The sequence below is a fragment of the Colossoma macropomum genome, unplaced genomic scaffold, assembly GCF_904425465.1.
Source record: "Colossoma macropomum unplaced genomic scaffold, Colossoma_macropomum, whole genome shotgun sequence".
In the NCBI taxonomy this organism is placed as follows: domain Eukaryota; kingdom Metazoa; phylum Chordata; class Actinopteri; order Characiformes; family Serrasalmidae; genus Colossoma; species Colossoma macropomum.
This window is the reverse complement of record NW_023495007.1, coordinates 884697-897897: the sequence shown is the minus strand read 5'-3', so window position 1 is coordinate 897897 and position 13201 is coordinate 884697. Positions and strand designations below refer to the sequence as shown.

The 13201-nt window shown below is 38.0% G+C and overlaps 1 protein-coding gene across 1 annotated transcript in view; it reads left to right on the top strand.

The window, feature by feature from the left end:
- The window catches only part of LOC118800858 (vacuole membrane protein 1-like), a 77950-nt gene that overhangs the window by 28952 nt on the left and 35797 nt on the right, over positions 1-13201 (top strand). The window contains exon 6 of the mRNA XM_036561019.1: positions 8942-9151. Coding sequence (XP_036416912.1) covers positions 8942-9151 — 210 coding nt within the window. The remainder of the gene's footprint in view (positions 1-8941; positions 9152-13201) is intronic.

Here is a 13201-nt window from a genome sequence, read left to right as displayed (position 1 = left end):
AAAAATCTGCACTATTATTATAATTACTATCTGACATCTATTATTCTTTAATGCAGCATGTTCAACTAAATTACTACCTCAGCATTTGTTAAAGTTTAAAAAAAGACTTGAATGAATATATGAATATATTCGTCTATTAAATCAATAACTTAACATAATGTCTTGTAGGACTCAGGACAATTTGATGTTGTTTTTACTATGAGTGTAGTTGTAACACTGTTACAGTTGCCCTCCGTTGACCACCTTGCACATTTATCTCATGGCTTAAACTTCTCCAGCACTGTGCCGGATTTCTGATGTGAGGCCAGATAAAAAAAAATTGATAATTATAAAACAGATAGTTCAGGTCCTGAAATCTAAAGGCCAATATGTGGTCCAGGCGACAAGCATCGCTCAACAAAAAATGAGGTACAAAAGACAGTATTTGTATCTGCTAGGGTGTTGCAGACCTTGTTGCTTACATCAAAAATATTGAAAGGGCGCAGACATTGTTGTGCACAGTGATCGGCTAGAAACTCAAAGTTCTAAATTCTGGATTGTTGCCGTACTCATGGTATGTGGCTGTGTTTTCTTTCTTTGCTGAGCCATGTTTGATGTTGTAAAATACTCCATTTGGGCTCAGCTATGACCACAACAACTGACTTCTGTATTTCTGCGTCACATCACACAATCCTTATGCTTTTAATGGATGAATCTTTGACTCTAATGCTGCTTGCATAGACCACTGAGTGTAGATGCAGTAAGAACCTGTTTTTATTTAAACTGAGAGGCTGCCAACTCATTCTCTTAACTAGCTGACCAGCCTTGTTCTGGTTAAGAGAATAAGTTAACAGGCTAAAAGTTGGCAAACATGCTAAACAAGTTCGTTGTTAATATCACCAGCTTGAATAGTGCCGTGTTATCATATCGCTGCTGTCGGAACAAAACCTCATATCTCCATTTTTGACGTTTTTCGGTTTTTGGCATAATTTGAAAATGCCTGTTGTCCTTTACATTATGTGTAGATTTCATGACGAATGGAACAAAAGAAATGACCTAAAATGATTTTGAAAGAAGTCTGGTTCCATTGACTTACATGTACTGCTTAACATCCATGCCAACATAAAGGACACATGGAAGTATGTGGGTAGTGACGGTTACTTCCTTTACGGACATGTTCGTTTTTGTGCGTAATGGGAGTGTATGTGAGCCTTTGTACGACAAAAAGTTAAAACATTCATGAAATGACCACAATATTCAATGATTCTACATTTTATATTAATAAAGTAGGGCTATTTATGAATAAAAAACATCTGTTTACACTGTGTCTTAGTCAAGTGTCATCTCAACCCAAATAGCAAGAATATATCGGTCCGCTGACTTGATAAGGTCGGCACCCCGCTGACTGTTTGCCACCCTCGGACCACCCAGATTACTGTCCTACAAGCTCTAACTAGTTTTTAATCTCCTCAAACAGATTTTAAATGCACACAGACTTGTAGTTTGGAAAATAAACTAGAACAAATATTACAGTGAGAGAGAAAAAAATAATGACTGTAATTTTATAGAAAATGTTGCTGACACTGTGCTAGATTAAATGCTACTTTGAAAAGGTTCTGCAATCAGTAGACTATTTGTCCATTTTCATACCATCATCGCAATTTTTGGACTAATTTGGCAATCGTTTGGCAGCTGCTCACGCTGTTTAGAGGCCAACTGAGGAGCAATGTCAAGTTTGAAGGAAAGGTGTATTGGACATTCTTTATGGCTTTTATAGTTGTGTCATCTTGCACAACTTGTTAGTGTACTATCTGTTGTTTCAGTTTTGTTTAGAAATGTGTTTATATTCAATTAATTAATTTCTTCAATTTTTAAACCTCCCCCTTTCCTATCTATTCTTTCTCCTAATCCCCGAACACATTTCAGGCACAGAAATGTTCCCTGCTTTAAGCCATGTTATCTGAATTTCACAAAAAAAGTTATTTTAATGATTAAACAACAATTTTTAATGATTACACTTTAACAGTTAACTTCATGATCATACAGGTAGAAGGATCCATCTAAAATGATAGCAAGTGAAAAACCTAATCTGCAAAATAGATTTTAGTAATATTGTCAAAGTGGAGATGAATTTTCATGCAGATGAAATTTCCCACCCTCGAAGAGATTATAATGCATGTGCACAGCAAATATGACCATTCAACCTTCCATTACAGAGTAGATATATAGCGTGTCACAGCTGTTAAAACGATCTAACCCTCACAAAGAAAGTTAATGCAGTAAATTTATTTGGTTTTAAATGTTACCATAATTTCCACTTGTTTTACATCATTTTTTTTGTTTACTTATTTTTGGCAATAATGTAATATGTATGTATGTAATGTATTATATTCATGTGGCAATGATGTATACATTTTAAATTAAACAGGTTTAGTGCAGCTTTTTTCACTGTGTGAAAAGAAGCAATGATTATTTTTTGGAAAAGTTTAAAACAATATTTTACAGTTATGTCAATTATTATGCTACACATGTTTTTGACATCTAGTTTAACAAAAGATGATTTTTCCAAATACAGTGATGTACGCTTGCTCTAATGTGTTGTATGTGATAGGCCTTCATGCTCTTTGCAACTACACTGACCAGCTTTGAATTATTTACAAACTCATAATTTAACAGTTCATCAAGCCTTCAGGATCATCTAAATGGGAGAATACAGCTTAGAGCTGTAATAAAACTCTGCAGGAGATTCACCAGCGAAATGAGAATCAGTTGTGAACTACTGCTGCTGAAGTTTACTATCAGTTATCACTTGGGGAAAAAGTTCATTTGCATATTTTATTTATTTAATTATTTTTAAGTTAGTGTTGTTTCCAAACATTTGTTCTGTAGTGCATCATGTCAAATGTGGCCGATCACTTTATAACAGTTCTGAAGCTTTAAGTTCATACTGAAACTATAGTTGGTTTTTTTTGTAAGTGGTAACTAAAGATGTAGATGACTGGACTGGGGTGGAGAAATCTGCAGCATACAGTTTGTTGGAAAGAGACAGCATCTTTTATTCATTTGTTCATGTCATATTTTCTCCTGCTTGTTTTTTGTTTGATGATTGATTTCCACCTTCAGTTTTCCTGTGGTAGTTTACCGTTTTCTTTTTCAACGGCTGTCAGCCCCCCTTGCTTATGTGAAGGGCACAGCGTGAGCGTTTCTGAAAGTGGGTTGAGGTTGCCTGAACATGGCCTAAAAAGCAGATGCCCAACCTGTATAGGAGGTAGATGGGATTTCCATTAAGATTGTGTTTGGATAGTGTGACAAAGCAGAAATGCATTATCAAGCCATTCTTTTTGTCTGAGTCACATTCACTTGGACTGTGTGAGAGAGTCTCTGCCTTCCCTCTAGTGGGTTATTTATTCCTCTGTTTTGTAAACACTGCTACATTCCTTCTGGACTTCTGAATGGTTGAAAAAAAATTAAGATCAAAACCAGAGTATGTTTGTCTTTCTGTCTGTCTGCGTGTGTGTACGCAGGAATATTGACATTTACCTATTTGTGTGCTTCTCTCAGTCTCTCTCTGACCACACTGCCGTCTATCACTCTGCACCTCTTTCCATTGATTCAAAGCTCTAAGCTGATGGTGGCAGCACCAACTAACAACATTTGCATTCCTTATTTTACCGTTTGATTCTGTTGCAATACACACACACCCCTTCTCCGAAGGGTAACTTTGTAGGTCTAAATGGAAGGGTGGGTTTCATAGCACTTGGAATCGCAATACGTTAGAGGAAACTGTGGTTGCATTGCTTAAGAGCAGAAACACCAAACTAAGCTAATGTCAACATTTGAAAAAAGATGATCAATCTCCCTATTCGTTCTTGATTGGACATGACTTAGAGGGCAAGTTGTAGGTTATTTCTTTATGTACAGTCACACTGCTTACTCCTGTTACGTTCTCTTGTCCCAATTTAAAACGGAAGCTTGGGCACCGCCCTATTGCAAAAGTTTTTTTTCCTCTTCTGTACTGAATTGCATAATACATTACTGACTCGTGTGTAGAATTTGCGTCATTGAGCAGTCTTTACACACCCTATTGAACAATCACTCATTCAGTCTTGCACACAAACCGATTCTGCTTGAATGAGTTACCTCTGTTTATGGAGCGCAGAGTTTGTTGTATGTAGGGGTTAGGTATGTGTATATACAGTACTGTGCTAAAATCAAAGACCTTCGTTTATTTTATTTACAGTCAAAATAACCATGAAGTTATTAATTTCACAGAAAATTACACTAATAATAATAATTACACTAATACAGTAATTTTCAGCATTTGGTGTGTCCACTTGCTTTCAGTTTTTCAAAGAAATCTCCAGGGATATTTTTCAACACCTCCAAAGTTCAGTCTTAAGAGTTGGTTTGCATTATCTGTTTCTCATGATCCAAGTACTCCCAAATACATTCAGAGATGTTGAGGTCTGGAGTTTGGGTGGCTAGTCTATTGTTCTGAGAACAGCAGCTGCTGCTTTGTTTGATTTGCTAATTTTCTTCTTTTTTCTATTTCCTTCTTCTCACAGTGGAAGGATGGACAGAAACAACTTTGGATTTCTTTTCAGAGTGAAGCTTGATTTTGGCTTATCTCTCAAAGAGGAATATTTGGGTACCATGTACTTGGTGGCGACTGTCTACCAGGTCTTGCATGATTGTTAGTAGTCACATTTTCTCTATACCTTTTCATAATTTTTTAAACTCCAGTTTTAGAAGCTCCTGTTTTTTTTCACTAATATTCCTTTGTCTTGTCTCTTCCGTACACAAGTGGATTTTCATATATCAAATCTCCTCATAAATGTCTCCTAAGTAACTTGTACTTTAAAGCCATTTTGACTGATCCTTGCACAGTATTTTACATGTACTGAACTCTGTACGAGTGTGTATATGTGTGTCCAAGTGTTTGAAGTTGGGGAAGAAGATTTAGCCAGTTCATTCTGTTGGGACAAGTTAAGTGTTGGTCATCAGCAGTGTGTGAGTAAACGTGTGTGTTTACACCTAAAATACGTTGAGACAAGCCCAGCATTTATCATCACCGTTCCCCGCTGCCAAACTTTCTGTGTTCTTCAAAGCCGGTCTCCATCTCACTCTCGTTTTGCCATTCTGTTCTGCCCTCTTATTAACTCTTCCCCCCACACTTAAACGTAAAGCAAACATGACACAGGCCATGAGCACACAACCTTCACAGATCAAAAGACAGCCGCCGCTCCTGCACCTGCCTCACAGTGCAGCTGTATAGCTACGAGCTGGTTTAGAATCAGTTTCTTGCATCTGAGTCTTGACCTTTGTCATCACAAGGACAAATTCAAAACTGATCTCAGACCAGCCGGTAGGATGTATTCTACCTGCACAAGGGCTGAAATGCAGAGATGCTCTGAGCACTTACCTAAGATCAGATTTTGTGTTCCATTTTTAAAATTAGCAAATAGGTATGCTTGCTTGGTGATGCTCTATACCAATGGACCCTGCTGTCACTTTTTGATATGTCAGCTGTATCTCTGTTCTGTACAGGCTGTTAAGTTATTAAAGCTAATGGCCAGACCTATTAGGTTAGCCATTATACTGTGCTACAGTTTAAAGAAGCATTCCACCTTTTTTTTAATATTAAGTTGTTGAGATATAAACAGTTGTTCAGAGTGTTTTGATGTGAAACTTAGCGACTTGGTGGTGGTGACAGGAACCAGGTGTTGCAATATCTATAAAATATATATATACATTGTATTTACCTTCCAAAACAACCAGTGAACTTACACATGTCGTCTGAGTTTTTATGTTTATTATTCATAGTGGTAAAATCTGAAAAAGTTAGTTTTTTTGGATTCTAGTTTCCCTTGTGTATACCTCTCATGAATGGATTTTTTAAAAATACATTTTAGTACAAACCATTATTTCATAACTATCGTAAAACAGACATCAGGCAATGTGTTCATAACTTTTTATGTAATAACTTTCTGTGATGTTGCTTTTAGATGTCTGGTCCCTATCACCACCACTGTGAATGGTACTAACCTCATTTGTTTCTCTAGAACTTATCATTTTATATCAAACCACAATAAGTGATATTGTTTTCTTCTTAACCATTTATTTAAATAAAAATAAAAAAGAATCACTGGAATTGCCCTTTAAGTGGATTTGTCCAGTTTGCAGGGCCTTATCCATACATGCCTTGGTCATTAACTACATGTGGGGTAAGTGGAAATTAGGGTAAATTAGATTTTTGGCAAAACCATTCCTTAATTGTGAGCATGAAATTCTGCAAATTTTAGTTGGTTAAGAGTGTTGTGATGGGTGGACATAATTTGGGCTGGTTTGTCAGTATTTTGGCAGGTTTTTAAAAAGTATATAAAATTAATAGACTGCATTACTTAATAATATAGCTGAAATTTTTATGGCTATACTCCTCCCATCATCCAATCAGCTATCAAACACTTTGGTTGGCATACATTTTAGTCATTCCTACTGAAAGGAGGTTGTTGCCATTTGCAGTTGACATAACACACCCAGTTTATTATTGATGTAATGGATGTGAGTTCAGGCCAAACACCGCATAGATTATCCAGTTCACACTTTTTTTGTAGAGTTGTGCAATAGTAGGAAACTGGAATGGCCCAGAGCCTGTTTTACAAATGTGAATGAGGAATAGTTATACTTGCAATATTATTGATATTTATTTGCTTTTCTGATTATGTAGTATCATGGATCTTATCATAAACAAAGCATTTCTTAGATGCTTGAAAAGGATGCAAAAAATTACATTAAAACTTTTAAAATTTTTCGTATTAGTAATGAAGAAACACATTTGTTTAAAAGACTGACAGTGCAGTCTAGCGATGTTTAAATTTGAAAATCTTTTCCTCAAAGTCGTCAGCAGATAACATTACATAAACTTAGCTATTATAGTCATAGTGGTTAAATACTGTATTATTATTATTGTGTTATTGTGTATTCTGGTTAAAATTACCCTAGTCCCTTTTTTAGATGTGGACTTTTTGGGCAGTTTAACGTATTTGGCTGGAAACTATAGCAGCATTCTGGCCTGACTCCAACTGAAACCTAGCGGATCAGCACGAGCCTCTGGAAGCGGTTCCTTTAACTACTACAGCTGGAAAAATAGTATAATGTTAATTCTTCTGGCAGTTACCTTTATTGTCATGTAACGTAATACGTTAACGCTACATTAATAACATAATAACATTGCTAAATTATAGTGAATGATATCTTGTTAATTTATCATGACCTAGCTATAGTAATGTTATCGTCAGGTAAGTTAGCTAGTTAAGGTGAGTTTCATACTGAGGTAAGCTGTAATTTTTCAGTCAATGTTTAAAGCATAGTGGTGTAATAGCAAGCGAGAATTAGATAATTTAAGTGACAGTTGCCTTAAGGTAGCTGTTTATCTGTCTTCACTTGACAACAACTAAGTTAACTAGGTTAGCTAGCTAACCTAAGTTGGTGTGTTAGCATTAGCTTGTTTTTAGTATTGTATGTGTTAACGTAAAACGTGCTAGGTGGTTCATGCTTTGTATCTAGGTAGGTAAATGAGCACTAAACTGAGACCTAATTCCATCTCTGAAGCATGTGAAAATATAGCCAGTGATCATGTGCAACATTGGAGACCTGCTAGAGCAGTAAGTTAGAGGACTGAGAATGAACCACGCACCGTTTCTCTTTTTCCCCCAGCTCTTTTCAACATTAAGTTGCTCCATGGTCATAGTGAATCATTTAAGTCTTTGTTCTTTTTTAGAAACTGTTGTCACTATTTCCTTTGTTAAATTGGTCATTGATCCCATCATATGTCATACAGAATATGGCATTCGAACATCAGGTCATTACATGCCAAATTACCATACTATTCTTACATACATAGTCAACTACACTTGCTTTATGTTATGCAAAAAAATGTCTTCCAAATACATTATCTGCATCTTTATTTGCAAGTTTTAAATGAAGGGTTTACTTAAACTGTGTTAAGGACAGTATATCAAGATTCAAAATTGCATCTTTACTGTATTGAGAGTTTCAAAGCTGAATTTCCCTTAAAACGATATTAAAATAAGATGTTTTTTTCTTGGTAAAATTAAAGATTTGATGGACAAATGTGTTAACAGGGCCCCATTCACCTACATTCCTGCCTGCTGAGTTGCTCTCTCTGGGGCCACAGTTGACTGGTGACACATCATTTCTGTATTTGTGTTATGAATGGTCTAGAAAGAGAAGGAGGATGTGTGTGTACGCATATGCATGTGCGAGCATGCTTGTGTCACCACATCACTGTGTCACAGAGAGTTTGACACAGGTGCAACTCTCACCCCCACTAACGGTCGCTCCTGTTCTGGAGTTTCTTTTCCTTCTTTGATCTCATCCTCTGGTCTACCCCTGAAGCTTACATTGCACCGACACCACACACACACACACATTTTTTTAGACCTCTGCATTAAACCACAACAATACAGATCATCTTACTTTGCATTTTTTTTTATCTACATTCACAAGAACTTTTCATAAATCTCTCTGTGCTCACATGCCTGCCTTTTTGTGCCCAGACATTTATGTTCACTGTGCAGGGGAGCTAACAGTAAAGTCTGAGTTGCCTAGTCTTTCATTTCATAACCAGCACTTACATGAAAGTGCTGTGGTGAAGACTGGTTGCCTTCCAACACTGTGGAAAAAACAGAAGATGCAAATGTTTTATTGTTTGAACTCTTTTGAATTTGATGGAATTTCCCCATAGGTCAAACAGGCCTAAAGACATTAACTACATGTATAAAATAAAGTCATATGACCTCAAATTTGATGATGGGTTGTCATCACATCATTCCATATGGCATGGAAGGGACATGTTACTGATGCATCATGTTTGCTTCAGTGGAGCTGTTGTTCTGACCACTGTTTTGTTTTAACCGCTCTCTCCATTCTCTTCTCTCAGGGTCCCCACATAGCTTCGGTCACACTGGCTGCCTACGAGTGTGGCTCAGTGGACTTCCCCGAGCCACCCTACCCTGACCAGATCATCTGTCCCCATGCAGAGTCAGGGGAAGGGGTAGGAGTGGCAGAAGGAGCTGTAATAGGGACAGTGGCTGGAGATGTCTCTCTCTGGGCCATCATCTCTAAAGTGCGTCTGGAGGCATGTATGTGGGTGAGTATATGTAGTGATACCAAGGCCCATAATTTCACTTTTACTTAAAACTATTATTGGTATTTAAATTATGCTCAAATGGGCATGACAGAACAGCCCATAAATGTTCCATGGACTTGAGCTCACAAACAGAGAACATAGTGAAAGTGGAATAAGTAAGGAAGCTTGGGAGGCTTCTGTTCTTTCTGTACCAGAAAATGCCATTACAGTCACAGCAGTCTAAGTTAAAGTTGTAATGACATTTAGTATTGTATCAGGATGTTATTTGTTGTGAAATTAAAAAAAAAAAAAGTAATAAGTAAGGTGTTCAGCAGAGAATAACTGTAACAGTGTTAGATCTGCACTCACAGTAAAAGCAATGTCAGATTCTTCTAAGGCCTTTCTCACAACTGAATTTTTGTTGTCCTTGTGACTTTACAAAACAAATGTAAAACTGTGAGTTGCAGTTCTGAGGTGGAAACCTTGACCAATTCTGTATTATATGCAATCTCATTTCATTGAGATTTTTTTTTCGTTTTTTTTGAATGATAACCGCTGGTGGTGGGGAAATAACCTGTAAGTGTTGCTGAATTTCCCCTCACCGTCTCTCGTGGTTTCACACTTCACACCAGACCTGTGGTTTAGCATGTGTTTTTTTTGACAGTAGTACAGCCTGTTCTTTATGGTCCTACACATAGACACAAAACAAAGCTACATAGGAAGTGACCCCCGTGGCATGTACGAGAACAACTAGTACTACTCGTACACTTCACATGCAACGTCCCTGTCATTATGCCGAACAGGCAGAACATCATCATTTATCACCTGGAAAAAGATTTTTGTCTGAATGCAAATTATGGATCTCGTAGTTTGACTGTCATCTGTAGCTGTATCATCATATTGAATAAGCATTTACACTTGGAAATCAAAATGTTTGCTAAATATTTTATACCTACTTAACAACTAATTTCAGCAACACTGCTGAAGTGTACAGGAGTGGTCCTCTTCAGTGGATCTCAGTCTTGCTGTTGTAGTGTGTCTGCACAGTTTTTCTCTGCTTAAACAAACCTTGGCCAACTCAGGAAGGCTTTGGTATTGAACTGATGTGTTAGCTATTCACATAGTAGTTTGTGCTTTTGTTACTTAATGTTTCTCAGAACATTCAGAGTTCTGACCTTTCTTAGAATGTGCTGTGAAAAAAAAATAGGTCTGCAGCTCTGAGAACCATGTGCACAAAAGATGTGGTTAGGGTTTTTTGTTTCTTCCTCTAATCAGAAACGAGAAGTGAATACACTAATCTGTTTCTTGGTTATCAGTAAATGTGTGTAGCTGCAACAGAACTATGACTTTATTCTGGTTTATCCAAGAGCACTTTCTGTAACCTGCTGACTGATGCAAGATTTCTCAAGATGAGGGCACGTTACTAGAGAGGGATGTAATTATAAATGAGCCTCCAGCTGTTACCATTCCATCTCTGGATGTTACCATGTGATTTAGCTGCTTAAAAACAAATGCAAATTGAAAACTTTCACACGAATATTGAATAGGGATTTGCATTCTAAAATATTTTTTAAAAAATGTACAGAATACCCCAAAACGAACAAAAAAAGTGTAGGACTCTTTTTAAGGCTGGAGGCTAATCCACACCAGATGCATCGAGCGGCTGCCCTCAGAGACAGTGACACCATTCAACATTTCTGTTTTTGTACTATATTAAATCTAGACCCAAACCATTAAAGTTTTATTCCATATCTTTACAAGTGCAGTCTAAAATGATCTTGAGCTTGTTCATTGGTGCTTCTCTGCACTGTTGCTTAGGTGCTATAGCTGTGCGCTGTACTGTCTTCTACACATGGCACAGAGTTCTTCTGGTTAGCAGTAGCTTTAAGCAAGCTGCCTTAGTCTTTTTATGCTTCTTTCTTCAGACGAATTCTCTTTACTGTGCTCTGGTGGAGAAGAGTTCAGACATCACATGGTTCTTCAATATAAGAACATATGTTGAAGAGAAACACACACACACACATTTTCTAAACCACTTATCCTTCTGGGTCATGGGAGGGGGTGCTGGAGCCTATCCCAGCAGTCACTGGACGAAAGGCAGGATACACCCTGGAAAGGTCGCCAGTCCATTACACTGAAGAGAAGCTTGCATTCATAAATTCATTATTAGATTTTTTAAACTTAAATGACTATTTGAAAATTCTGACTCATCCTCTAATCAGCAGACCACTAATACATTAAAACTAAAACATTTAGTTTAGAGAATTAATTGTGCTTTTGAGAAGATTTCGTTGCCAAGGTGGCACATGGTAATAGCACACACACCGTACAGAATAGGGAGTGGAAGTAGCGAATTGACGTCAGGCTGGTGCCACCTCTCCCTCTGGCAGGTTCTGAGCTGTATGGCATTAGCCACACCTGGCTACACATATGCTCTCAGTCTGCGTTTTTTTTTTGTTTTTTTTTTGAGCGATATGATAACACTGGAGTTAGACGTAGGAGTTGGAGTTGGACGTAGGAATACGATATTTCCTGTCTTCGTTTGTAGACTTGCTCATTGTAAGCATACTATTATCATTGTTTTTGAAGTGTTGAAGGCAACCAGATGGTCAATTTTTTGCTCTAAGCTAGCTCCCAGTACATTTGTACCAGGTACTCAGTGCTCTGGTTGGCTGGCTTGGTTTAGATGACCTGGGAGTTGGAATAAAGCAAAAATGTGAGCCCCAAGGACTGAGCTGAGAAACACAGCTCTAGTTTACTTTCTTCATGCTAGTATTGTTTATTTAAATCACATCTCAAATTGCAGTTGGTCTGAACCGCAGCAAATTTCAGAGACTTTCATTTTGAAATTGTGCACAGCCAGGAAGAGTCGTATTTCAGCAAGGCTCTCTGGGATTTTATTTAGCAATCTGTGTCTTTATCAAACACCTGGCGATGGCAGACTACCTGCTGGGCTGGGTCCTCACCCCATGTCCTGCCAGTGCCAAGGCTCATTGTTAAAAGAGCCACCTTTGGCAAGAAAACCAGCAACCTAATAGAGAGATCTCACTTACACACACACACACACACACACACACACACACACACACACACACACACACACATACATGCTTAGACTGAAGCATATGCTCTTGTCTGTCCCTATTAACAAAGAATTGACAATTGTGAGCAAGTGTTATTTGCTAAATCAAGCAGCCATTAACAGTTGATGATGTGAGAGGCTGCACATACACACACACATACACACACACACACACACACACACACTAATCGGCAATACTTCAGTAGATGAGGGTCTTGGTGAGAGACAGGCCCCCTCCATTCACCCTGCAGCTCTCTGAACATGTGCGACACCACTCACCCTTGTGAGCATAAGTGGCCGTTTTTCAACAACCTGCACAAGGAGCGGTGGCACATGCATGCACACTCATATGGGTGTTTTCCTTAACCTTATTTACCAAAAGGAAATCCCTCCTTTTCAAATAAAAGCGGTGATTTACATAAAAAAAAAATGTTCTCACGGAAACCAGCCAACACAACATTTTAACTTTCATGTTTTCTTTGCCTTGTGTTGATCAAATGTCCTTACAACGAGAGTAAAACCATACATACGAACAAACCATTGCACGTTCAGTGTCTTCGCACACAAAACCCCAGGCACAACATATACACTGGCCAAACAGCTTTCACAGAAAGGCTTTGGATGGGGCAGCTGTCCAGGAGATTAGCTGCAACTGCTCGATGAGTAACCCGGTGGCGGCCACCATCAAAGCCAGTTGTTTTGAAAGGAGGCAGGATGTCGAGATTAAATAACAGCCCTGTTAATACCTGACCACCAACGGCAAGAGGGAAAAAAAAGCACTTGTACTTTTGCCATAAGGCTCCATTCATTCATAATGGTGCATCTTAAAGTGCATGGGCAAACCTCCAAACTGTCCAGACTTTCCTGTCTTCAACTATGCTTATAACCACCATCAAACCCAGCCCCCTGGGGAACTCCTTGTATTTTGTTGTTTTTCTCCTATCAGCTTTCTTTTTTCGGTACCTGGTTAGAATCAAATACTGCGTTTT